Here is a 27219-nt window from a genome sequence, read left to right as displayed (position 1 = left end):
GTACCAAAGGGGGTTAAACTAAGAGGAGAATGATTGTTCAAGTACTTAAGCGATGTAAAAAAAATATTTATGTACCAAATGAGAAAAAATATAGTTCAAGGGCCAAATTGCAATTTAAACTTTATTTTTCTAATTTTAAATAAGTCAAATCCAAATTACCTATACAATAAATATACACATATTTACAAATTGATTTCTCTATTTTAAATATATTCTATCAGAATCAAACTCGCATTTAATACTAAATTGACAATACTGATATAAATTAAGAACTCAATGAAAATGATTCGAAGTTTGGAGAACACCAATCTAGAATAAGAGAAAAACTTTTGGGATGCTTAATGAAATTAACCCAAATTAAAACGTTGAAAATACCTTTTCTATTGTGTTACACGTGTCTACAATGTAATGGTCCGATGAGAATCCAAAACAACAACTTTACGCCACGTCTCCAATCTCAACCGTTCCACAAAAAAAAACCGAACCCAATCCCAATGCCACCCCTCACTGATCCTCTATAAAAATCCCTAATTTATTGTCAATAATAATAAAAAAAAAACCCCTTGATTATTTAATTCCCTTTTTCTAATCTTTTTTGAGAAATCGGTAGCGAAAAATGTCGTCGTCGGGGAGGAAGATCACCCTTAAGAGCTCGGACGGCGAATCATTCGAGGTTGATGAAGCGGTGGCGTTGGAGTCGCAGACGATTAAGCATATGATCGAGGACGATTGCGCTGATAACGGGATACCGTTGCCTAATGTTACGAGCAAGATCTTAGCGAAGGTGATCGAGTACTGCAAGAAACACGTCGAGGCTCCTAAGACAGACGATCGATCCGCCGATGACGAGCTCAAGAGTTGGGACGCTGACTTTGTCAAGGTCGATCAAGCTACTCTCTTTGATCTCATTCTGGTCAGTATCTCTTATTCTCCTTTTCCCTTTGTTTTTGTTGTTTCAATTATATGCTTATGTTTTCTTCTTGGTTAGGCTAGGGTTTTGAATTTGGGGGTAGGGGAAATTTGAAAATTTCGGGTTGGTTTTGGGTATATAATGCATAATTTCGTTTCAATGTGTTCAATTTTTGGTGATTTGTTGGTTTTTTTTTTATTTCGTTGATGGTTAAGAATGTAGCATCGTTTATCAAGTCGTAGATATGTCGTAAATTTGAAGAAACAAGCCATTGCATAAGTAAAGTAAAGCTTGTGGCCCTGGTATAATTATCATTTTCCTTTTTTTTTTTTTTTTTGGCTTTGTTCTCTCTTGGTTTATAGGTCTTGTTTCACTTGACAAGCAAAAGCCTAGTTTTTTATTTTCATTAAGATGAAAAAGATTGATTCTTTGATGATGCCTTGCCTAACAAATAGCAATAAGCAAGAAGCCCCTGCATGAAGATTGATGTTTTCAATGCAACTGTGTTTGAGATTATGCATATGTTTGCAATTACCGACGAGAGAATTGCTATGTAGGTGATGCCTGCTTGTTGCATTGCAGAACTAATGAATAATTGTTGCTCATGTGGGTGTAATCAAGCTGAGCTGGGTCCTAATACAGTCTAGCTCGAGCTCGGTTCAATATATAATCAAGCTATTTGAGCTCAAGCTTTATCAAACTCATATATCAATTTTTGTACCCAAGCTCAGACTCGAGTTGATTAAGCTTGTATGTATTGAAGCTTGAGCTCGGCTCAATAACTAAATTGAGGGTTAATAATATATATTAAGTGTAACAACTAAAATTTGGTAATATAAAAATATTTAAAATGAAAAGCTTGATGAGGCTTTTGAGTTGTTCAAGCTGAGTGTTACTAAGCTCGAATTTGGTTCGATTGATTGCTCGAGCTCCTCGGCCTGATAATTACCTAATTGAGTTCGAATTTTGTTTGCGACCAACTCAAGTAGCTTGGGAGCACCATTGTTTCATATGCATTCCTACTTGAGCTTGAGGCTGAGCTTGAGCCTGAGTTTGATTAAGCTTATATGTATTCATACTTGAGCTTGATAAGGCTTGGAGCTGTTTGAGCCAATTATTACCAAGTTTGAATTTGGTTCTATTGAGAGCTCGAGCTCCTTGGCTCGATAATTACTTAATATTGTTTGAGTTTTTTTCAAGTTGAACTCGAGTAGCTTGCAAGCACCAATGTTAAATTACATGCCTACTTGTGTCTAAATTTCACTAGCCATTTTGTTGAAAAAACCCTTGAAAATTACATGTGAGCTTTATAACATACTATTTGCAGGCAGCGAACTATTTGAACATCAAGGGCTTGCTGGATCTCACTTGCCAAACTGTTGCTGACATGATCAAGGGAAAGACCCCAGAAGAGATCAGGAAGACTTTCAATATCAAGAATGACTTCACCCCGGAAGAGGAAGAAGAGGTTCGTCGGGAGAACCAGTGGGCATTCGAATGAAGGGTCAATTTCGAGTGCCGGTTCAATTGTATCAAACTCATCTATATATAAAAATGTAGTTTGTTGCTCTGACTTTTCATCTGTACTCTTGGATATTCTGTGAGCTCTTTTGAAACTCTTCAAAGTGTCTTCTTCTATGTTCTTTGCCTGTCTTCACTAAAAACCAGTCTGTTGTATCCAAGTAATGTCCTTTAATCGTGGTCTGTGATATGAATGAGAATGGTTGTCTAAATTATGCTTGCCATTTACTATCCATCTATTGTTGTATGCCCCTAGTTTTAATTAACCGATCAATAGGCTAAGTTGATGAAATTGATTTTATTTCTTCTCGTTGTCATCTTAGCATGGGAAATAAAACATGAATGGAAGTGTTTCAAGTCTGTCAAGGCTACTCATTTTGGTTGGTTATGAAAATTCATAATTGATATATGACTGCCTTTAGATTATTTTAATCTCTTATGGCCATTTATTCGAGTTTACATAACTTTTATTTTAACAGGGATTTCATGTTAGTTAAAATATCTCAAAGGTTTTTCTATTTTTCTCAAATTTGAAATTTATTCTACTTATATTTTTATTTTCAAGAATTTATTACATTTTTATTTTCAAGAATTTATTACAAATATTATTAACATTTTTAAAGTGCCATTTAAAAAAAAAACTCAATTGGTAGCAAAGTAACTAAAAGAATAAATTAAAATGAATTTTAACTTTATTTTTGTTTGAAATTTAAAAAGTAGAGTAATTAAATCCTTAAAATATAAGTTTAAAAACTAAATTACAATGTAATTATCATGAGGTACCTTTTGTAGACTTGTGAAGAGAAGATTTTGAACTTGGTGAAATGAAAAAATAAAAAATTTGAAGGGTGGAAAAGGTAAGTTTTCTTTCCATAATGTGCTTGATAGGAGAGAAAAAAAAATAGATATAAAGAATAATATTCTTTTCATCCATTATTTTGGTAATGGTGAAAAATGAATGGATGATTTTGAACTAATATGCATCTCTCACATTTTTTTTCTTTTCTTTGGAAGGACGGATTTGTATTCATTAGGATGTAAAATGATCTTCCTTTTTTCTTTCCTTACTTTTTTCTCCTCAAAATTCATTTTCTTTCCACTTTTTTTTTTTTCTTTCTTCTCATTCCTTCACTTTTCCACCTAATCAAGAGATTGATTGTATTTGTATCGATGAAAAATCAATTATTTCAAGTAAATCCAATTGTGAAGAAAAAAAAGTTTACACAAAATCCCCCATCAAAAACATTGATTCATATTCTCAACCAATAGTGTAAAACTAGCTTTCAGCAAGCTTAACATCCCTTTGATCCATACCCTCCCTCCATTGTTCACTGACTTTTAAATTATGAACAATGTTCTTTAAATCTAAAAGATTACACCCTGCAACTCTTTCAATCCCTTTTTCCTTCATTATCTGTTTCACTTTAGTAACATCCTCCCATTGACCTGCCACAGCATACACATTCAACAATAACTGATAATATGTGAAGTTTTTAGGCTCTTTTGCAATCAATGATGTTGCTATTCTTTCCCCAACAGTTACGCCCTCGCTAAACCGACATGAGCTGAGCAAGTTAGCCCAAAGAACCGAATCAGATGATATGTCCTTGGCACTATCCGGCATTTGCCTTAGGATGTCTTCTGCCTCTTGGAAAAGTTGAACGCCAACGTAAAGATTTGCCATGCACCAATGATGAGCAAAGTTCGGTTTTATACCGAATTTGTTGATCATTTGGTGGAAATAGTTTCTGCCATCTGGTACCGATCCTGCACGAGCACAAGCACATAGAACGCCGACGAAAGTGATTTCGTCAGGAGAAATGATCGTTTCTTCCACCATATCGGTGAACAATTTTAGTCCATCTTTGGGATTTCCATGAATGCAATGCCCTAAAATCATTGCATTCCAACAAACTCGGTTCCTATTTCTGATCTTGTCGAACATCCTACGAGCTAATCCTACTTTCTGGCAGTTACAATACAAATTAACCAAAGCTGTATCTATTATTATATTAGACTTCATGCTGTTCTTGATTAAAAATCCATGAACTGATCTTCCTTCCTTTAATCTAACTGACTTAGAACAAGCACTAAGTACACTAGCCACAGTCTTCTCGTTCCCCATTAATCCCGTTTTCACCATCTCCCTAAACAACTTCAACGCACAACCCGGATTCCCAGCTTTTAAATACCCTTTAATCATAATATTCCAAGAAATCACATTCTTCTTAGGCATTTCATCGAACAGTTGGTGAGCCAAACCCAAATTCCAAACTTTAACACACACATTAATAAAAGAGTTCCATGAGGCAATATCTCTTTGAGACATTTCAACTAACACATTGATGGCAAACTCAAAAACCCCACAACAACCATACATATGAATCAAAGAGTTCTGTATTGGCAATCTATTGACTACCCCAAATTTAATTGTTTGGCCGTGACACTTCCTTGCAGATTTAGAGCAACCCAATTTCGAACAAGAGCTTAAAAGTGGCACAAAAGTATAGCTATTAGGAACAAAGCACCCATTAGCTCGCATTTTAAAGTAAAAAACCAGAGCTTGATGGTGTAAAGAACTAAAACAGTAAGCTCTGATAACTGAATTAACACGGAAAGTACCGGGATTTTCAATGCATCGTAGAATCGAAACGGTGTAATCAATGTTGCTGAACTTGGAAGAATGGATCAAAACCCTGTCGACCCAAAATGGGTTTTGGAAGAGACCCGAAGTAATCAATCGAGCTTGGATTTGAAACAGTTCCTTTATATCACGACACGAATCGAGGATCGAAGTGAGCGCTTTGGACTCAGTTGAATAAAACGGCGAGTGAAATCGATTGGGTTTAATGAAGATGGTGGATCGAAAACGAAGGAGTTCACGAATGGACATCGTTGCCATTCATTTGGGACTTTGTTTTGATACCTTCTTCTCCAACTCAATTTGATTACCGCCATTGAAGCATGTTATTGAAGGCTTGAAAAAGGAGAAAAGCCTCCTGGCTTTCTAGTTTGTAGCGCGGAATGGAGTGAGGGACATGTTGTTCAGAAATGGTTGCTTTGATCCTTTCGGTTTTAGCAAATTAGGGATCATTTAGCTGAAAAGCCCGAAATTGGGAGATTGATTTTCCAAAAGTCAGCAAGCAGGGAAAGTGAAAAGGTATGTAATATAAGACCCATAAGCCCAAGAACAACCACTGAAAAATACACCATTGTTCAAGGCCCAGAAAACAAAACGACAGGCCGAACCTGCTCCATTAAAACCAGAAAGTAAATTCGTCTAAATTTTAGATTCTCGTTTTTTTAGGGTTTGGTTATTTCGAATTTTGTAATATTTTGAGTTCGGATTGTTTTGATTAGATTATTCGAGTTTGCAAGTTACTTTAATCATTTTAGATTTGGGTTATTTCGAGTTTAGATAATTTTAATTTAAATTATTTATAAATTTAAATTTTTTAATTTAGATGTCTATCTTAGAGATAATACATTGAGTTATTAAAAATTTAACGGATAATACGTCAAAGACTTCTTTCAAAAGAGTCATGTGTCTTTTATTATTGAGAGAAACAGAAGATTAATTTCGAAGTATTATCCACCAACAACGTTGGTTGAACCCCTTAACAGCAGAAGGTATTGTCTGTTTCCCCTACTTAATTAACGAGAACTAGCATACGGTTAACAACCCACTCTTTGAACATACGTACTTTCAGAAAAGAGTAAATATACCAGGTTTCTTCAACATTAGGTAACCATCAGCAAAGATTCGTACCGTCAATGGTCAATTACTTTCCCCTCATTTAATTGCTTTCCTTCGAAGCATGCATGCCCCCCAATCCACTTTACAACGATGTAAATTGGGGATATTTTTCTCATTACCTAATCCATAGCCTTCCATTAACACTAGTTCGAATACTAGTCATGATATTATCGAGAAGAACAATTACTTATCTTGAAAAAATTAATTTTTATGAGTCTTATAAATATTACATAAGAAAGTTAATTGTAATAAAAGTTCTCAATTTATACTCCAAATCTAAATTGATTTATAAATTTTAAAATTTTTTAATTGAATCCTTTGAAGTTTCAATATTGTATCTTTCAAGTCTTTCCATCGGCTTAGGCATTAGCTTGAAAATTAAATGCCAATTCAATATGATGTTCAACATATTTAAAATACACGGATCGTATCGTAAATATATGTATATCTATTGTTAAAACAACTTGAATATGATCTATTAAGAATTAAAAAATAGTTTTTGTAAATTTTAAAGTCACTTTCTATTATTTTTCCTTAAAACTCATATTCAAATTATCTATGTGGTAAGTACATGTTTTAAACATGCTTCATTCAAGCTTATATTTTAACACCTAAATTGAATGGCTAAGCTAATGTAAAGACCTCATTGATTCAATATTGATATTTTGATAATTGTACGTTTTCAATTTTAAAGTGTAGTAAAACCCGAAAATTATTTTGGTGGGACCATAATTGAATTATGAATTTTAGGTAGAGGTCAAAGTATAATTTTATTCTTCTTTTAATTTAAAATTTTGCAAACTTTAAGGGAATTAAAAGACAAATTTACTATTTTTTGTGAAGCATAAAATTTAAAAATTGGACAAAAATTTCTTCACATTCTTTGAAGTTAACCCTATCCATGTCTAAATAGAGTTGTTGTAACATATACGTTTTTTTTTTAGATAATACATTAAATTATCTATCCCTAACCTATAAATAAGAGCATAATGCACTTCAACACACTTAAATTCATGTTCTCCTATATTGACAATAATACTTATATTAATCGAGTTAAGACTCAACCGTATAACATGTATGGATTTTATTGTAATAGCAAGTAAAAATAAAATAAAATAAACAATAAAGAATAAAAGGTCATATGTAACACTCTTGGTTTAGGTGCAACCGCTTGGGGTTAAACCCTCAAAATCGGTTCATCCCAAATCTAACAACCCTTTCAAACCAAGCAAACAAAACAACCGATGATGATCAACCTAAGAGGAAGGCAACTCATAAACATGGTATACGGATAACCTGAACCCCCCCCCCCCATTGCTGCCAAAAAATACAAAACCAAAATGATTCTCAACAAGCTGGTAGCCTTCATTTACACCATTGTTGGTGTAAGAAGATCAGTAAGTGATGAAGGGAAAAGAACAAAAGAAGCAACACCACCACCACCCACGGCGGCTGGCTATGTGGTGGTGATGGAGGGAACAGCAATGGGCAGCAGCAGCAGCAGCAGCAGCAGCTACTTGCAGGGATCAACAGAAGGAGAAACATGTTGTGTATGTTTGTCAAGCATGGAAGAAGGGGAAGAAACAAGGGTGTTGCCATGTTTCCATGAATTTCATAGGGTTTGTGTGGATAAGTGGGTGAATACATGTCAGAAGAATTGTCCAATATGCAGGTTTTCAATGGAGGAAGAAGATAGGTTTATGTTTCATAGAAGGGAAGCTTTCACTGAAGAGATGATGATATGGTTTTCATCTTTTCATATAGCCGGATTCTAGCCGGAAATTGCCAGGAATTAAACCCGGCTCTTCTGAAAGCCAAATATGCACCAGACGAAAATGAAATTACTGTTAAAATTTGATGTTGAAATGTTTTTATTGTTTTGTATAAAATTTCGTTTCAATGCATATTTGCTCAACCTCTTTTTTTTTATTCTTTCATCTTTCCCGATAATATCGTTATTACAGTTCGAAATTACCTTTTCTCACTGGGAGTATAATTTTTTTTCTTCAGTAAACTACACTTAATATTATTAAACTATTAGTAAGTTTACGTTAAGACACTCAAATTCAAAAAAATTTATAAAATAATCGATATAACGGATTAGTACATATCGATTAGTAGAATATTATTGAATAGGAAGTAAGGAAAAGGTTAGTATATGGAAAGAGGAATACGAGAAAATTGAGGAAAGTAGTAGGAAATGAGTGGATAAATAAAGCTCTAAAGAAGTGAAATGAAGTTCTTTTTTTGGGGCTATAAAAGAGTGTTGATTGTAATTACAATTAGTGGTTGGAGGTAGGTCTAGTTTCAGGTGGTTTTTGGGCCCTAAAGAGAGAAAAAGATGAGTCATACAAGCTTTGAAAATAATTATTTTTTAAGTGTGTTCTGATTAGAATTTATTATGGTGAGATTATCTGATTAAGTCTGAATGTTTGTTTGAAAAGAGTTTTGGATAAAAATATCGGTTTAAAATATGGGTTTGGACAAAAAATAAGGCCCATTTTCTAAATGAGTCATGCCTTGGGTTGGATTTTTTGCCTAAGCTTGACTCGACGCGAATAAGTTGTTTTGCCATCATTTTGTTATTATATTGCTACTATTTTGTTGTTATTGGTTAGGATATTGCATAAATCTTGTTTTATTGTTAATTTTGTTACTATTTTAGAGATATTTAATTGCTAAGTTGTAACTATTTTAATGTTATTTAAATATAAATACTTTTTTTAATGTATTTTCAATTTGTTGAGGAACATTTATTTTAATATTTTTAGTGTATTTGATATATTATATATTTTTTATATGAAAAATCTAAAAAAAATTAATACGAACAGGCCAGATTGAGTTTGAGTTTAGCATTTTTAATCTCAATTGGGCTTGGACAAAATTTTAGACCTATCTTTTGAGCCTAGTTGGACCTAAAAAATGAATCTAAAATTTTACATAGAGAACCGATCCATGATTAGATTTAGTTATGATGTTTAAGTCAATTGGTGCTGAGCTCTCTTTGAGTGAGGGTGAGCTGATCGATCTTGATAATTTATACCAAGATTTGTTAAGCTTGTTTAAAGGTTCAATGCATTCTCACGTAAATTGTAGCATGCTTAATAAAGCCGATCTTTCATCAAAGGTGAAGGCAAAAAAATAATTTGGTAAATTATACTTGTACTCACTCAATTATTACTATTTTTTTGACACTCATGTATTAAAAGTTATAAAATAATCACTTAAATATTTGAAGTTTTTTTTAGTTACTAGTCATTAAATTACTAACTAAAAGATAACTTGATAGTTTTAAATTTGACATAATTACAAATTTAATCCTCAGTATTTTCATATTTTGTCAATTTAGTCTCTATTTCAAAAAATTAACCCTCAATAGATATACATTGTGTAATTTGGTATTTTTCTTTTCAATTTTACTTTTTATGACATTAAGGGTTAATTTTAAAGAATGAGAAAAGATAAAATTAATTATCTTGGATTTCTTAGTGTTTCTATTTTTGGTATATTTTCACCAAATTTAGTTGATAGATTTTTTAGCTTTTTAGGTAAAAGAGTCATAAAGAAAAGCAAAATTGAAAAAGAGAGACCAAATTACACAATATTTAAACATTAAGGGTTATTTTTTGAATCAAAATTAAATTGACACAATGTATAACTATTGATTGTTAAAATTATTATTATGCCAATTTTAAAAGCTATCACGTTATCTTTCTATCAGTTATTTAATGGCTGGTTACAAAAGAAAAAACCAAATAATTAAGCGACCATACGTAACTTTTCATAGTTAGATAAAAAAAAAAGTTTACCAATTGTTGAGTATAAATTTAATTTGCCCTTTAATTTTAGAGGGCCAAAAATGAATTATAAACCCTTAAAGGGCCAAAAGAGAATTATATCATTTAATTAATTTATAAATATTTTAACCATTTTAGTGGACACCAATGCCATTGCTTACCTCTTTCTCTAGGCTCCTACCTTTCATCCAATGTCTTGTACAAGACAATTACATGTTTAGAAATAGTAATAAACTTATAATGTACATTACTTTTGGTCAACTCTTCTCCCCCCAAGTGGAAATTGATGAAATATATATATGTATATGACAATTAATTCTCCAATTTTTGGACTAACCTAATTAAAAATACATTGGAGACATACACAACACAGCATAACCCTTCTTCACATAAACCTAGTTGCTACTTCCTAGGCCACCTAAAGTGAATCAATTTTGTAATAACTTTAGCATGCAATGGAAGGGAAAGCTCCCCAATTACCAATGCCTTCCCCCCCATTTTTGGACTTAAAAAAGGGGGAAATGTATAGGTCTACATTGAGTCAATAACAATCCCAAAAATAGCCATATTCCAACACCCTTACAGGTTAGGTTTTATGTAGCATATATATATATATATATATATATATATTGCCAAATACATACATATTTATAGAGTTTAGAGATGAAAAAATAATGTTTGGGACAATTTAGGAAGTATTGGTCAAAATTTCTCTTGTGCCAATTTTTATAATAGTAAAATTATAATCTTACTATTTTAATAGTCTATATGTTTATAATTTTAAAGGATTAAATTAAAATTTTATCATTTTAAAGGGACTAAAATGTAATTTTATTTTTACTAATTTAAAATTTTAAAAGACCTAAATAAAAATTTTCTATTTTAAAAAGACCGAGCCGTGCACAAACCCTTCCTTTTTTTATTAACGCTAATAAACCTAATAATTAATTATGACTTATAAATAAAAATCTAGAGGCTCATCTAAATGATATGAAATACTTTTTATTTCTAACAATTGTAGCCAGGGATGAAGTCATAAATTTATTCTAGGGGGAAAAAATTAAAATTTTAAATTTTAAAAGGTCAAAACCGAAAATTTATTTGAGAGGATAAAAATATAGTTTTACTATTAAAATAACTTAAAATTTTAGAGATATAAAAGGACTAGAATGATATTTTGTCATTCATGGAGGGGACTCTTGCCCCCCACCTATTGATATCGACCTCGCTGCTAATAACCAACATGATCTAATTTGATTAAATATGTATTTATTAACTCTTTGATAAATAATAAGATTCAAGCCTCATCAACAATCTCATTTGTTGAATGATTTATAAATACTACTTTTTTAACTCTCTATAAAATCGATGAAATATTCTACCCCTAAATCGATATAACCTTTCTCACTCTAACTATTTTCTAATCTCAAAAGAAAAGTAGAAAGAAAAAAATTCAATGTTTTGTATGATAAATGTACACAAAATATTTGATTCCAAGGACCATATCTTGCCACAAGAAACCCAAGATTTGGTCACTGTTTAAGTAATGTACTATGAAAAAGATATGGCATGATAATTGATTCACAAAAGAGATAACAATCCTCAAACTATACCCACATGAATATTAAAGTTGTCATTCCTTATAAGATAAAAATAAACAATATCTAATTTAATCGAGATTTAATATGATTTTCATCCATTTTTTACTTTTTATATATATTAACATAATTAAAATTTATTTTGTTAAACTCAAAATTCATTATAATATCAATATTTTAACTACATGAATATCAAATTAATATTTTTATTATGGGTAAATTATCAAAATAGTCATTTTTTTAAAATATTACGTTTTAGTCACTTAATTAATATGTTGTAACATTTTTAACCACTGAGCCGTTAATTTTCGTTAATGGTGTAACGATAAGCTAAAGTAGTACGTTAAATCATCATTTCAATAAAAAAATTTAAGTTAAATTATACAATTGATCCTTCTATCTTTTCGTTTTAATTTTTTTCTTTTACATTTTCAACTTTCCTTTATTTTTTTTCTATTCTCCTTTATTTTCCTCCATCGCTTTTAATATAAAAGAACAAAATTAAATTGCTCAAAACAAAAAAAATATAATGACTAATTGTATAATTTAACCCAAAATTTTCGTTTGAAATAATAATTTAACATGTCACGTCAACTTAATGTTAACGACAATTAACACTTAGTGACTAAAATGTTACAATATAATAATATAATTAATTAAAACGTAACATTTTAAATAAAAGTAACTAAAATGTAATATAAAAAAAACAAAATAACATTTTATATTTTACCCTTTTATTATTAAAAGGAATAAAAGAATTTAACAATTAATTTAAATTGAAAAATTTGAGAAGTAAAAAGTCAATTTCTTAAAATAAAAGAAAATGTAGTAAAAGATAAAATGTAGAGTACATTTGAACCTAAAAAACCCTTACTTTATTGAAGAAAAAAAAGTAGTGTAGAGAGGTCCATATAAGGAATAGGAATTTTAATGAGAGGTCACAAAGTTGATAACTTTTACTTCTTACTACTAGTAGTAGGCATTTATATTTGGGGTTAAATCACCAAATTTAAACAAACAAGTCCCCACAACACAAATTTTTGCATGAGAAGATGTACAAAAAAGATGAAAGTCTTAATTTAAGAAAGGATACAAACAAAACAAAAAGACCCACCACCAGCATCAAAGTTCTTTTACATATTACCTTAAATATACCATCTTTTTTTGCATTTGTTAGCCATAACACTTTGAAATATAGCCATTTCAACCCTCCCAAAAAAAACCCTATACAAATTCATTCCTTTTCTAGCTTAAACCACATACACCCCCTTCCCCTGGCTACTGAAAAAGAGGGGACTTTGGTTAAAAAACAAAGCAAAGAGATTGGTCCTTGGATTTGTTTTTTTTTTTTTTTAGCTTAAAATGGAGCTGTTGATGTTCGTTGAAGCATTCGATTTCTGGAAAGTTGAGCAGTAGCTGCTACTTGTAACTGCATGAACATGAAAGATGAAAAAAGAAACCCCAAGAAAACATGTTTTAGTTCTTAAAGGGACTAAAAAACAAGCATATACGAGTTCTAAACATGTTTTTAAATGTTGTTGATGTTTTTTTTTTTTTACCTGTTCTTGTTCTCTTCTGAGTTTTGCATTTTCTTCCATAAGATGAGCAACTTCAAGTTCTAGCTCATTTGTGTAAGCCTGCAAAAACAAAAAACAAAAAAAAGGAATTTTCAGACAAAAAATAGGGGAAATAAATGTAATGTAATGTAATGAAATGACAGTACCTGTTTTCTAGCTCTTGATCGAGCAGCGGATTCACGGTTCTTAATCATACGCTTATGCCGGCGATCACCGGAATTGTTATCGGAATCTTGGGTCCTTTTTTTACCAAAGGTGGCTAAGGTGGTCGACGAGGCCAGAGCTTCGAATGGGGAATTGAAAGTAGGCAAAGTTGAAATAGGACTGCTTTGTAAACGGGGATTATCGAGGAAATCAAAGCCTGGACCCGAATTTAAGCTTAAAACAGTAGCTGGAGGTGGTAAAGGTGAACCGTAAAGCATAGTATTGGTATCACCACCACCATTGGTCTGCTGCTGCGGTGGTGGTGGATCAGACCTGGCGGCGAGAAAATCTTGAAGAATGAGATGAGGATTGGATGAAAAGGGTTCTCTTGAAGAAGAAGAAGAAGAGTGGTGGTCGTGTAATGAAGCGAGGGTAATGTCGTTCCATACTTCTTCCATGGTTTTAGGTCTATGGGGAGGTGGAGGAGAAGATGGTTTTAATGGAGTTATTTGGGGTTTATTGGATGGTGATAACATTGGTGGTGGTGACAAAGGTGATATAATACTGTAAGAGAGGTAAGCTTTGCTGGTGATGGCAATGGTGATGGTTGGTTTTTGGGTGTGTTTTAATGGTGGTGATTATTCATAGGGTAAAGGGTAGAGTACATTTGATCCACGCGCCATACGGGAAGGGACTGTTTAATATCAGCTTTGGCCATTGGAAGTTTCTGCTGTTGAAGGACTAATGTGGATTGATATTATATATATTCATACACTAGAAAGAGAGGTAGATACAAAGAGAGGTAAATACAAATAGATTTATAATTGACTAAACTATATCAACTGTTTTACGTTTTTTTTTACGTTTTAATCACTCGAGTTTGAAAAGTTATAAATTTATTATTGAATTATTTAAAAGTTTTCATCTAAGTTATTAAGTTGTTCGAAAGTTTTTATTCGAGTCATTAGTTGGTTAAGTTTTTTTTTTAAGTTTGACTAATAAGCTCCAAACGATAATTAGAAGATTGATACGATAGATTAGTGTCCCTTGATAAGTAGAAAAGCATACCTTAGATCAAAGTCGACCTGGCTGTTACTGTTGGTAATTGGATAAAAAAGTTATTTGAGTTTTGATTCATAGATTCGTGACATTCAAAATTGTTTCATGAAAGAAAAATTGAACTATAGAAGAAAATGGGAAAAGAGTTTTCGATTGGTGCAAGAGGCGCGAATGGAGAAGGCCATGCAATAATCATTTTAACAACTTAATGACTAAAATGAAAAATTTCGAATAATTTTGTGATATTTTGTAATTTTTAAAATTGAGTGATAAAAAAGTAAACTTATTAATAATTTAAGGAATTTGGGTAAATTATCTTTTTATTTCCTTCGTTTTATAAAAATTTTATATTTTATGCAATTTTATATATTATTATTTGTTAGGATTTTGTATGTAAGAATTAAAATTGAAATAGTAAAACCGATACAATACAAGTCACTATGTTTCGAGTTTGATTTTCATCATTTTATATATCTTTTAGATTTTATATAAAATACCCTCGAAAAAATTAACCCTATTTTTACATATTATTTGTTAGATTTTTGTTTATTTAATATAAAACTAATTAGTAATAAAGAGTTACAAATTATTAATAAATTTACATTTTAGTCACTCAATTTTAAAAAATTCAGTTAGAAATCTTTAGCGACAATTCGATGATCAAGCGATATATTAATACCCATTGATGAATATAATAACATACTAAAGATTCAAGTCGATATGATAATTAGTGTTAAAATCAAGAATAAAATTATTTAGATTTTCGTTCATATATTTTTAACGTTAAAAAAATTAAACTTTAGAAGAGATTAAATAAATATACAATAATAATTTTAACAATTCAAAATTTACGAAAGTAAGATATTCCTACGTATATTAGAGGCATGAAAGAATAGGTTAAGAAATGATGGTGATTCATGACCAACATCATCAACATTAGTTTCTGAAGAGATTCTCTTAACTCTCTGAGATATGGACACCTGTTTTGTTCATAGGATAATATGCTGCTATGCCCCCCTTCTTCTTCTTCCCTCTTCCACTTGCTGTCCCTTTACTTACTCTCCTTGGGGATTTAAACCCCATCTTCCATTATTATTCTTATTAAGGGTAAGCATTTTATCATTTAATTTAATTTTTCAAATAAAATTTAAATTTATTCAAATTAAATAAAAATTATCTATATTTAGAGAAAAAAGAAAATTAATATGATAATTTAATTTTATAATTTATTTGTTTAAATCTCTAAAATTAATATTTTAAAATATTTTATTAAATTTTTATATACATTTACTAAATTTTATATTTTTAAAACTATCGTAAACTTTAAAAATATTTATATTAATTTATAATTGAGTTATTCAATTATAAAATTAATTTAAATTTTAATAAATAGTATAATTTTAAATTAAAATTAAAAAATGATTTTATTAAAAAGGGAAAGGAAAATGGTCCCATCCCATCATTATCTGCAAAAGCTCAGAGCTTGAAGGAAAACGAAATGACTTGTTCTCAGAGTCTACCTTTGTGGGTCCAATCTTATATGACTTTAAATTTTTAAGAAATATAAATTTTAATGCCCATTTTCTGATTTCTGATCAAAAGTTTCCTTACGGTAGGAAGTAAGATACGTAGGATTTCATTGCCAGAATAGATTGTAAAATCGACTCTAAATTATCCTTACACCACCTAACATTCATTGCTTAAGCTACCCCATTTATAATTTATTGTGTTTAACTATACAGTCTTACGCCGACTAAGTCTTAACTTAATTAATATTGATATCGTTGTCAATTGTAAAAAGAACTGACACGTATTATCCTCTTAAATAATGATTGAAGAAAGACTATAAATATTATATCAAAAAGTAAAGGTTAAGAATCATGATATTACACTCGTGTGAAAGGAAGTAAATAAAAAAAATAGTCTCATTTGATGAAAAATTTATAAATATTACTTTTAATCTATTTTAAAATTAATGGTAATAAAAGTATTATGGAAAGTAGAAGTGATTTTTTTTATGTTTACTTAAAAATTATTTATTTATATGGTTAAAATTATCTAGCTGATAAAATAATTACATAGTGGCGATCAGATTTTATAGTATAAATAGATGAATTTTTATAAAAAAATGATCGTTTACTATTTAAAATTGGTCTAGCTATAAAAACTAATTTATATATATATTTCAGCCGAGAAAGAAAAATACAATTCAACTCCAAATATACAAGCCTCTGTAATGCTTTTACAAAGGTTAAAATTTGCTAAAAGTCCTTGTACTTTTTGAAAATTGGGAATTTAACCTATATTTTTATTTCATAGAATTTAATATTTTACTTTTCAGATCTCAAAATTCAGATCCAACTGTTAACACTGTTAAATCCTTTTTTTGTTAAATCCAAGTTAACTATAGAGTCATTTTCTTAATTACACGGCTACTATGTAAGGTTTTTTTTTAATTTCAAAAATGTCGCAGCAACAAATTTAACAAAAAAAATAGTAGTTTTAACAATTGAACTTAAAATTTGAAATCTAAAAACAGAAAAACTAAATTTCATAAAATAAAATCCAAAAACTAAATTCCTAAATTTCAGAAAATACAAAAAATTTGAAACAATTTAACTTTTTACAAATTAATGATATAATTTAAACTTGAATACCATTAGCTTGTAAAAGAATATTCAATACATTGATCTTGATATTAAATACATTGAGTTGGTATTTTGAAATTATTCAATACATCATTAAACTTTTATTGTATTTAAATTTAACTGCTAAAATAAGTGAATTTACCAAATTCAGATATAAAAGTAAGTCATAAAATTTTGATGCATCGCAATATTAGGAATCAGAATATAGTTTGCTTTATTTACTTAAAATATAAACAAATTAATATATATATACGTTAAATTAAAGAGTAAATTGATATTTTCGTTAAAATTTCATTTATTTTTACTAATAAAATTGAAGTAGTTGACAAAACAACTAAACGATTACATATAAGGCATTACATGTAATCTCATGTTAACGATACTGAACCCAATTTTAATAATAAGAATGAATAATTTTTTAATAAAAATATTAATTTACTTTTTAATTTAAGATATTTATCCATTTTCTAATTATACTAAAAAATGAATGGAAATGTTGAAAAAGTGGGAATTAAAGTGAATTGGGAGGCGTCAAGAGAGGTAAAAGATTAGACTAATTTGAAACTCTCACAAAGGTTAGGAATAGAAGGGGGAAGTGGCATTTAAGTGAACAGCTGTCAACCCTGCAACATTTTCACTATTCCAAATCTCTTTTCAACTCTTTGAAAAGTTATTAGGACAGAAAAGTCAGTAGTACTGCCACTGACCGGTTTGGCTGCCTGCAATCAGCCAACTGCAGGTTCCACTCCACCACCACAATCACCATCCTTTTTTATTTCATAATTAGTTATTCACTATTGATTACATAGTGATTAAGAATCGTTTTGGATCGACGGTGCATTCAATAATAGTAATAATGATATTATAAAATGAGATAAAAAAATTAAATATACTATATTAAAAATATATGTTCATCTAACGAGACCCTAAATTATTAACTGTGAACTGAGCATAAAATATTCAGTTTCATAGTTAGCCACACGTCATAGATAGCATCACGGCGCGCTTGTTTGAGCCGCTAGCACCAAACTATTGCATTCCTCTCTCATCAACAACTTTGTCTGCATTCAATCTCCCAATTTACTGTATACTTACTATGATTGAACCTCTCTTAAACATGGGGTGGTGTTGTATAGTATAGGGGGGACCCTGATTTGATTGAGACTCGACTGCTTTCTCTATATATAATATTTTGAGTTTCCCACAGAAACAACAGAGAAACGTTATCAATCATATTCTGATTCTTATTCTTTCAGCATTAGTGAATGGCGTGTTTAACCATTGGATGTTAGCATTGAAACCCCATAAAGGGCTCATACAACGAGACATGATAATCAAGTGGGAAGAGGCGTACCTTGAAAAACAAAAACAACCCTAAAGGAAAGGACCCCTTTGAATGGGAACTAACATAAATAACATTTTTTCCCCATATCAATAGGGGTGCGTGGTGGTGTTGTTTTATGTTCTTTCACCAATTAAACATATATGCATGTACCCTAAATTGTTTGTGCTACTCTCTTTTTTTTGCTATATATGTTATATCCTAATACAAATCGGGTAAATTTTGGACTATAAAATGAACCATTCCCCAAGCTTAGTATGTTGTGCGTCACTTCTATTATTATTAAAGAAAGTTTTCTTTTAGCAAATAAAATGATACTATTACTTACACAAGTGCCCATGGAATAAATGTGAAACTACTACCATGCCTCAACTTACTTTAAACACAATCAGGCTATATTTGAATGTCATCCTTTTCGTTTCAGATTGTATTTAACTTCTACTTAAAAAGATTGAACAAATAAATCATTATACGTTACATCATTCTTATAAAACCTCAATTTATTTTTATTATTAAAAAGCTAATCCATATGAAGTGCACAAGGCATGCTATATGTAATTCTATGATCATTTTGTCAACCATATCAATTTTTAAAAGTAAAAATAGATAAAACCTTTTAACAGTCAAGAACAATGGACTCTAAGGTATAACATATAGAGACTATTTTGCCCTTTTTTTTTAATAGGAAGGCAAAATGCAATTTAACTTCTATCATAAAAAATTCTATGGTACTTCAAACTATCATTTTCCATTACCTCTTTCAATAATTTGATCATAGAAAACCCCAACTAAATCCAAAATTAAACCAAATCAAAACCCTATACTCTACTAAAATTGTTTTCTCCATCCACGAGACTTAAACCCTAAACGTTACTCAAGCATGAAGCTACTTAGACCTAAAAAGTTATAGGTATGTGTATTAATAGTACCCTATTATTCTCATCTAAATGAAAAAGAATATAATATTAATACCACAAATAATAAATAAAAATTATTCTGAGAGTCAGTCAAAAGTACCACAAGCTCCAAAACTTAAAACCATACAACAAGAACCTGTTGTAAGATATGGTTGTTTTCAAAGGATTGTCCCACAAACGAAGGGCAAACTATTATGAAGCAGAAGCAAGTAGCAAATATAATAATAGTGTATAAATAAGTACATAAATAAATAATATAAAGTGCAATTCTTGGTAAATGATATAAGCCTCGAAAGGTAACAAAAAAAGAAGCTTTTGTAGGCATGAATAATAGCAGTAGTAGCTGTTGCAGCCACAGCTGCAGGAGCCATTTTCTCCATAGACCTCAATCCAAGTATGTGTTCTTTTTTTTTTTTCACCCCTGCAACCAGAGGCTATCAAAGCCCTCCAAAGATTTTCTTTTATGTTTTTTCGAAAATAAAAATCGAAATTCCCCAGATTTAAACACCAACATCACCAATAACAAATAGTAAAAGAAAATCCAACATCCCCATTTGTAAAAAGGAAAAGAACAAAGGAAAACAATTCGGTAAATTTGCTGTACGAGAGATCGTGATTCATCGTAGCAAAGTTCAAAAACCAGTACCTTCAAGAGAGGCAAATAATAACCCATGGCGTCAAAATCATTCTCTACTCTTTATCTTCCAGGAATTTTTAGCAAGGAAAACGTACATCAACAGATTTTGCTTCGTTTCAATTACTTGCTGGCCCACCATGAGCACCGGCGGTTGATCCCTCATTGTTGAATAGCTGAGACTGATTACTGAAGTCCCCATATGATGGTCTACCAGCATCAGAATCTTCAGGGTTACTTGCACCACTCTGGTTTGCAGTTCTCTGATCCAATGAAATATTCTGAACACGAGCTGCTAGTGTATCTTGACCAGACATGGTAGGGAAATGAACAGAAGGCGGCATTATCCATCGCATCCAATCAATCCGCTTCCTTACTTTGTCACCCTAAAATGTGAAAGCAAAAGTGATCAAAGCAAACCATACCACATTTTTTTAGTCCTATGTTCTAACAAAACCATTAATTAAGCATAAAAAATAAGAGGCATGCAAGTCTTGATGGTTGATAAGACCAGGCATTTCAATATTGATAAAACATACATCCCAAGATTATCAAATACAGAAAGTACCTGCACTTCCACAACTGTTGAACTTTGCAGAGCATCCGTTATCAGCTGAATATTATCAGTCAAAAGTGAAACCTGAAAAGGAGAAGCCATAGAAAATATGCCGCATTTGTACAGCAAGCATTAAAATTTAGAAAAGAAAATTGCTTTGGGTAAGCAAAATCACTACAAGCTTATCCAACAACAAATTTCTAAACCAATGTTGTTAAGGGCACAAGATGCACAAAGTGCAAAAAAAAAAAGCACGTTTATGTGGGATGCCTGTAAAATAAGCTTAAGATGTATAATTATGATTAAAAAACACAAAATTGATTTGGTATATCTACAAAACATGAAATCTTTTTCTTTTAATCATGTAGGTCAATATGCACTATTATCTCCTAGCCCATGCTTCTTGTAGAATACTCAAATACTGAGAAGTAGAGAAGTTGATATTGTCCCCATTTTTACTAGCAAAGAGAATTTCAACCATGTAGACATTTTTTATGAATATTGCCTAACAAAACAGCATGCCTAGGTGCATCAAGCGAGTGCCTAATCAAATGGTCTTGGTTATAGGGACTTGACGCTCTATGTTTTTTCAGGTTTGATGCTCTTTGTTATTCGACACAAAGGAACAAAACCAAGAAAATGATGCTCACTGCCTGATCTGGAAAGAAATGACATAATCATAAAAGCTCAATTTCCAGAGGATGATGATAGATCACTACTATATATAGGACTAACATCCAGAAGATGACAGTTGGTGCACTGTTATGTTCCAAGTCTGGGATCAAACCACCATACAATTAATAGAGAACTAAGATTTGAAGAAAGATTTTTCCCGTATTTCAATTCCAAATTTTGCCTATGGTTGTGGAACTCTAAGGGAGTTGCATACGTTGGAATGGATTTACTGAAACTTTCGACTCATTTTATTCATTAATAATATTCCTCTTAAGTAAAGGTTTACAATTTAAAAAACAAGATGCAAAACCACAATTTCATGTTCTACCAAGAAAAAGAAGATAAGAAAGCTAAGTATACTAATTTATAAGGAAAGTTTATTTAAACTAACAAGGGAATTTTAAGAAATAAAAATCAGACGCAAATCTCAAGAAAATCATAATCAGATCTCCTAACATGCACTGTGTTATACCTTAGGCAAAAGGTTCAAATGTGATAAAATTATTCCAATAAAACTTATGAGTCATAATATGAAATACTGGGAAAAAGTCTTCGAGTAACATTTACGACAACATGCTAAGATTGTGGAAAATTAGTTTGAATTCATGCCCCCAAGGCAATGAACTTTGATGGGCTTTAGACAAGAACACAATCCCTCTCAAATAAGCCAGTATACTGTGATATGCATGGAGTGATTACAAACAAAAGAACTTGTTGATTTAGAGAAAGCATATGACAGAGTACCTAGAGACATTCTTTGATGTGTTCCAAACAAGAACACAGTCAAATATGCTAGTGTAAAGAGGTATTAATGGAGCAATTATAAACATAAGAACCTGTTGTTGATTAAAAGATGAAGTACAGATTACAAAATGGGTTCATCAAATACCAGGTTGATTCCTTTTCTTTTTGCCAGAGTAATGGATGAGACATCAAAAGAAATTCAAGATGAAAATGCATTTGTGTATGTTACAAGCAGACGGTGTGTATTGGCTGACAAAACTAAAGTGGTTAATATCATATCAGAGTCGTTGAGACAAACACTAAAGGTCTGGGTGTAGATTGCACAGATTGACAACCAAGCATACAGACTGTACATTTCATAAGATAAGGAACGGCATTCAAGAATTTATTACACTAAATGTTACTCATAGGACAAAGGTTGGGTTGCTTAAAGTGAAAAATGCAATAGGAGACTACCACAACTAGTTTGCTATACGATTCGTAATGTTGGCTAACAACAAGCAACATGCATAAAAAAGAGATAAGTGCAGATGATATACAAATATTAAGAAGGATTTGTAGTAAGATCAGGGAGGAAAGAGTGGGATATTATCTTTTGTGGTGGTTTGATGATATGATCATCCTAATTTGGGATAGCTCCTATACAGGATGGGATGGGATATTATCATCCTATAGCATTAAATTTAAAAGAACCTTACTGGAATGATGAGATGGGTAAGTTTCCAAAAGAAAAGTTAAAAGAGTATGCTATTTGTCAATACCCATTATTACACAAAAATTAAAAGCACAAGTTCATTGCACTTTGAGCTTGAACCAGCTTATATCAACAATAATAGTTAAAAAGAACTTATGAACATATACCTTACCATTTGAACAAGTTGGAGAAGAAGCAAACGGAAGGACTATAGTGTACCTCAACGTAAGTATACAGGCAGATGCTTAAAGGTTAAATATCTCTTAAGAGGATAATCTTCAACCAGGATCTAATGGGTGGACGTATGCGTGCATACATCAGAAGGGTATAGCAACATAGATATTAATCCACTAACTGTATGATCATGCACTGATAGCATACCAATTAATCTATAAGTATACCAAAAGAATATAGAATATGAGATAAAGATTTCTTCAGCATCGTGGGCCTATAGAGATTTAGTGAAGGATACATAACATGCCAAAGTATTGTTTTGCACCTTAAACAAAATGGTTATAAGTACTAAAGTTTAAAAGAACATCTAGAAAGCAAGTTGCAAGAAAATAACACAAATCCATATAGAAAAGCTTAGACAAAGTAATCTGGTAACTGAATATAAATTCTTTGGAAATAGATTTTCTTTATGACCACAAGAAAAGGAAAACATAATAAAACAAGAACAGCCAAGACCAAATAAAAAAGATTGAGCTAGCAATAACAATAATTGTAGGAAACATATCTAGCACAAAATAAAACACAAAAAAAGACATTTACTATTGTATAGACAATTGCATTTAGATGAGTATATGTCCATTGGAATTATCTTGCCAAAAATGCAAGTGCCAATAACAGTTCTCACAAATAATCGTCAATAAATGTATCTTAAGGTTTCAAAGATTATTTTATTAATGAGTAGGAACGTTATGCTAAAAGTATCAAAAAATATTCATGAAATAGTACAACTAGCAGCAGGTGTGAAACTGAAGACTAGGTTTCTCAATTCTTCGAATTTTAGTTTATGTTCTTGGAAATAGAAGAATAGCTTGAAAATCCAGTAGTTGTGTGTTTCTCGAATTTTAATTTCTAGAAAATTTTGACAATACCTAAAGTGCAAAATTCCACAGGTTTTCACAGTTTTGAAATTCTCTTAAAACACACAAATGACAACAGCATTAACTTCAATTAAAATAGGTTTGCTTTTAATAATAACCACATAACTTGCCTCAAAAATATAACAGATAAGTCCGCAGGTGCAGATGTTATAAACATGCATAACGCTAACAGATGAAACTAGCTCTGAGCACAGGAACTACACAATCAGGCATGAAGCTAGCTCCACATTCTGAAAAAAAACTCACCTTTTTGAAGCCGGCTATTAATTTAATAGGAACCCAGCCCTGGTCATCCATGTTCTGCCTCAAGTAGGTATCCTTAATTAGATTTTCATTACTGCAACAAAGAATCAGGCAGTTAGCTTTGTGGGTGACATCAATACCAAGATATGCCCACTGAATTAACGAAGTTGACCTAAGTTACCATGCAAACAAAGCATTACCTGAAATAATAATCTATCTGATTCACTATACTAGCATGCAACTGATTGTCATGAGGCTCAGGGGCTGGGAAAAACATTGGGGACATTGAGGCAACAAATGGCAAACCTCTAAGTGACTCTGGAGGAGCAGCTGGGACCATATAAAGAGATGCCAATTCTGAAAGGAGGCAGAGAGATTACAGTAAATTCAGAATGTCACTCATCCTTAACCAAAAAAAAGCAACAACAATAGTGAAAGAACAGCTTACCAGGATACCCCATTGGGGTGCCAAAAGGCCGCATAGGAGTGTGAGCAATAAATGGTAAAGTATTAGGCAGAGGAGGTGGGGGGGGATGCCTCATTAACCTAGGAGCAACTCTTGGCTGCATGTGACCATCCCTGTTATTAAAATTTCGACCATTCCACTCATGATTTCCATGATCTTGATTGCGCCTTCCTCCAAAATTCTGATGGTGAGAACCCTCTCCTCGTGGATGTGGACCACCATTACGTTGTCTGAATGAATTCCGTGGGTGTTGGTGATCATTACTACCAGCATGAGACTGTGATGCAAATCCACTTCTCTGTGTCTGGTCCCTTGAAGAAGGGCTATTAACAGGTAATTCAACAATAGGACCTTGAGGTGGAGGCTGTGAGAGACTGCCATTAGATGCCGAGTTATTACTATTGCGTTTCATTGACCTCTGGCGTATAGGAGCATGGTTCGGAGTCAAATTCAAATTTGAGTTTGCACTGTTGCTGACTGGTTTCTGCAAAGCGGAAGATGATGACGCACTTCCACTCCCCTACAAATTACAGATTGCTAAGTATAACAAAACCATCCAGATAAGTAACCTCCAAGAAAACAAAATTACATCATATATAAATTTGAGCAAATGAATCTCTAAATACTTCCTATATTCATGCAAAGAACATTATGCAGATTCCATAAAATGAAATACAATTCAAGATTCTTTTGATCCTTTGGTTAATTAATTTGGTTCAGTTAAAACAGTTAATTTCAGCTATTTTAACAGTTGGTAATAAATAAACTAGAAATGGTAGCGATTAAATTGAATTTTTTTTATTTAAAAAAGGTCTTAAATTTAGGAAAACAAACCTGAGAAACGGGGACAACAGGAGGAGAAGATGATGATCCATCCAATGAAGCTCTGGGTGAATCTGAAGAGGATTTGGGAGAAGCCTTAGCGGAATCAGACAAAGCAGGCCACCTATGGGTCCCCATGACGGCCGCAATCTCGGCATCACCGTTAGAAGGTTTGTTCCAAGCGGGCCTCTTACCCGCATTTCCATTAGACCCAGAACCCGCATTCTCCCCGCCTTCCTCCTCAACCACCGCCACAACAGGTGGCTGCTCAGTCGCAGCTATTAATGGCGGTGGCGACGACGAAGAAGACGAAGGCGATAACGGAACACCGGCGATCGGGTCGGGTTCTCGACGACCGATTCCAGTCCTAGTCGAAGAACCCGCCCTCGTAGCGCGATGTGATTGTTTAGGGCTACTGGGAGAGTGATTAACAGTTGTCACTGAAGCGGAAGAGGTATTGAAATTAGCCGTATTAATATTTGCAGCCATAGCAAAACCCCAATTAAAACAAAAATCGGATTTTCCCCTTTTTCTCTCCCTTTATCGATGAGTTGATCGACGGAGAAAATCGCTGAAAAAAATCGAACAAAATTTTGATCCAAAAATTTCAAAAAAAGAAATAAAAAAAATTCGAGACGAGAAAGAGTGAGAGTTGAAGTATTCGATGCTCCAAAATTGCAAAAATTTAGGAATTTTTTTCCAAAAATAAAAAATTAGGGATTCGATAATTCGATCGAAGAAGAAGAGCAGCGATGGAGGCGCTGTAACCTCAGCTTCTCTCTTTCTTTCTGTTTTTTCTTTCTCACTTTTTTTCTTTTTTAAATATATTTTTTTGTGCGTATTTTTTTTATTGTAATGTTATTTCATCCAGGTCCTTGCTTAACTGTTGGGTTTTTTTCATTTTTGGCTTGGTATACTCTTACGATTTTACTATATTGCCCTCTATTCAGGGGTTGTTTTGGTCAATTCGATGCTGAAATAGAATAATTTACTGCTGTACAAATCTAATTAGGGTTTTTCACTTGGCTTCCTCGTTTGACTGGCGGTAAAATTCAGTTACGTAGTTTCTTAATTCAGGGCCACCCTTGGTTTTAATCCAATAGAAATAAGACACGTAATGATGAGAATAAATCCTTTTTTCCAATGTATAATATAATTTATTTGGTAAAAATACTATAGAGACCCTTATACTAAGAGTTGTATTATATTTTACGCTTTCTACTTTAAAAAATGAGCAAATCAATTCCAATATGTTAGATTCTATTAAAATTTTCATTTAATTCTATTTTTAAAAACTAATCATTGTACATCGACGTGAGATATCGTGAGACGTTATGTGTAACTATTTGATTATTTTGTCAATTATATTTTTATGATAGAAATAGACAAAATTTTAACTAAAAAATTAATTTACTCTTTAATTTAATGTATAATAATTAATTTACTCATTTTTTAATAAAAAAGTAATTTAACTATAAGCACAAATACTTACGATTCTTTCACCATTTTTTGTCCTTTGTAAATGATTTTTATTATGGAAAATAAAATTAATTTTAACATACTTCGTTCTTTAAAATATTATATATATATATATATTGGATTTCTCAATGTATTTACTGAAACGAATTCATTATTTAATCTTGCGTATTTAGTAACAACATTAAAAGTTACATATTGACAATGAGTTTTAAAACTGTTTTATACGAAAATGAGGATTAAATTAAAATTGTTTTATACCGAATATGAGGATTGAACTCTCAGAGTTATTCTTGATTTATAATATTTTTAGTTGGTTTCTAAAAGTATAAAATCTTATATCAATCAATCTTTTATTCAACTTGCAAGTTAAATGTTAATTTTAGATTTAAAGTGGAATGCATTTAAAGCACATTAATGAAATTATGAACTAATTGGATTTCCTACTGATCATTCTGTAATTAGTTTATTTTTATTTACTTAAAATTATATTTAAAAATATTTATGAAAAAACTTTAAAACCGATC

At 31.5% G+C, this 27219-nt stretch overlaps 5 protein-coding genes across 5 annotated transcripts; 2 read left to right on the top strand and 3 right to left on the bottom strand.

The window, feature by feature from the left end:
* Window positions 1-468: 468 nt before the first annotated feature.
* LOC108459225 (SKP1-like protein 1B) lies at window positions 469-2643 on the top strand. The gene is made up of 2 exons (XM_017758576.2): window positions 469-913; window positions 2238-2643. The coding sequence occupies exons 1-2, from the start codon at window positions 617-619 to the stop codon at window positions 2409-2411; spliced, it is 471 nt and encodes a 156-aa protein (XP_017614065.1). The 5' UTR covers window positions 469-616; the 3' UTR covers window positions 2412-2643.
* Window positions 2644-3613: 970 nt separating this feature from the next.
* On the bottom strand, window positions 3614-5581 carry LOC108468858 (pentatricopeptide repeat-containing protein At3g51320). The gene has a single exon (XM_017769721.2). The coding sequence runs from the start codon at window positions 5331-5333 to the stop codon at window positions 3708-3710; it is 1626 nt and encodes a 541-aa protein (XP_017625210.1). The 5' UTR covers window positions 5334-5581; the 3' UTR covers window positions 3614-3707.
* Window positions 5582-7350: 1769 nt separating this feature from the next.
* On the top strand, window positions 7351-8119 carry LOC108484429 (E3 ubiquitin-protein ligase At4g11680-like). Its single transcript, XM_017788211.2, has one exon. It carries the CDS (start codon window positions 7529-7531, stop codon window positions 7961-7963), a length of 435 nt encoding a protein of 144 aa, XP_017643700.1. The 5' UTR covers window positions 7351-7528; the 3' UTR covers window positions 7964-8119.
* A 4501-nt stretch (window positions 8120-12620) lies between these two features.
* LOC108486461 (protein FD-like) lies at window positions 12621-14074 on the bottom strand. The gene is made up of 3 exons (XM_017790524.2): window positions 13307-14074; window positions 13143-13220; window positions 12621-13012 (listed from the first exon to the last, which is right to left on the bottom strand). Exons 1-3 carry the CDS (start codon window positions 13838-13840, stop codon window positions 12941-12943), a joined length of 684 nt encoding a protein of 227 aa, XP_017646013.1. The 5' UTR covers window positions 13841-14074; the 3' UTR covers window positions 12621-12940.
* A 5509-nt stretch (window positions 14075-19583) lies between these two features.
* On the bottom strand, window positions 19584-26087 carry LOC108452671 (la-related protein 1C-like). The gene is made up of 6 exons (XM_017750474.2): window positions 25229-26087; window positions 24377-24914; window positions 24129-24285; window positions 23932-24022; window positions 20473-20544; window positions 19584-20290 (listed from the first exon to the last, which is right to left on the bottom strand). Exons 1-6 carry the CDS (start codon window positions 25703-25705, stop codon window positions 20024-20026), a joined length of 1602 nt encoding a protein of 533 aa, XP_017605963.1. The 5' UTR covers window positions 25706-26087; the 3' UTR covers window positions 19584-20023.
* Window positions 26088-27219: the final 1132 nt, after the last annotated feature.

The sequence above is a fragment of the Gossypium arboreum genome, chromosome 2 (genome assembly GCF_025698485.1).
Source record: "Gossypium arboreum isolate Shixiya-1 chromosome 2, ASM2569848v2, whole genome shotgun sequence".
Classification (NCBI taxonomy): domain Eukaryota; kingdom Viridiplantae; phylum Streptophyta; class Magnoliopsida; order Malvales; family Malvaceae; genus Gossypium; species Gossypium arboreum.
This window is presented reverse-complemented; position numbering and strand designations above follow the sequence as displayed.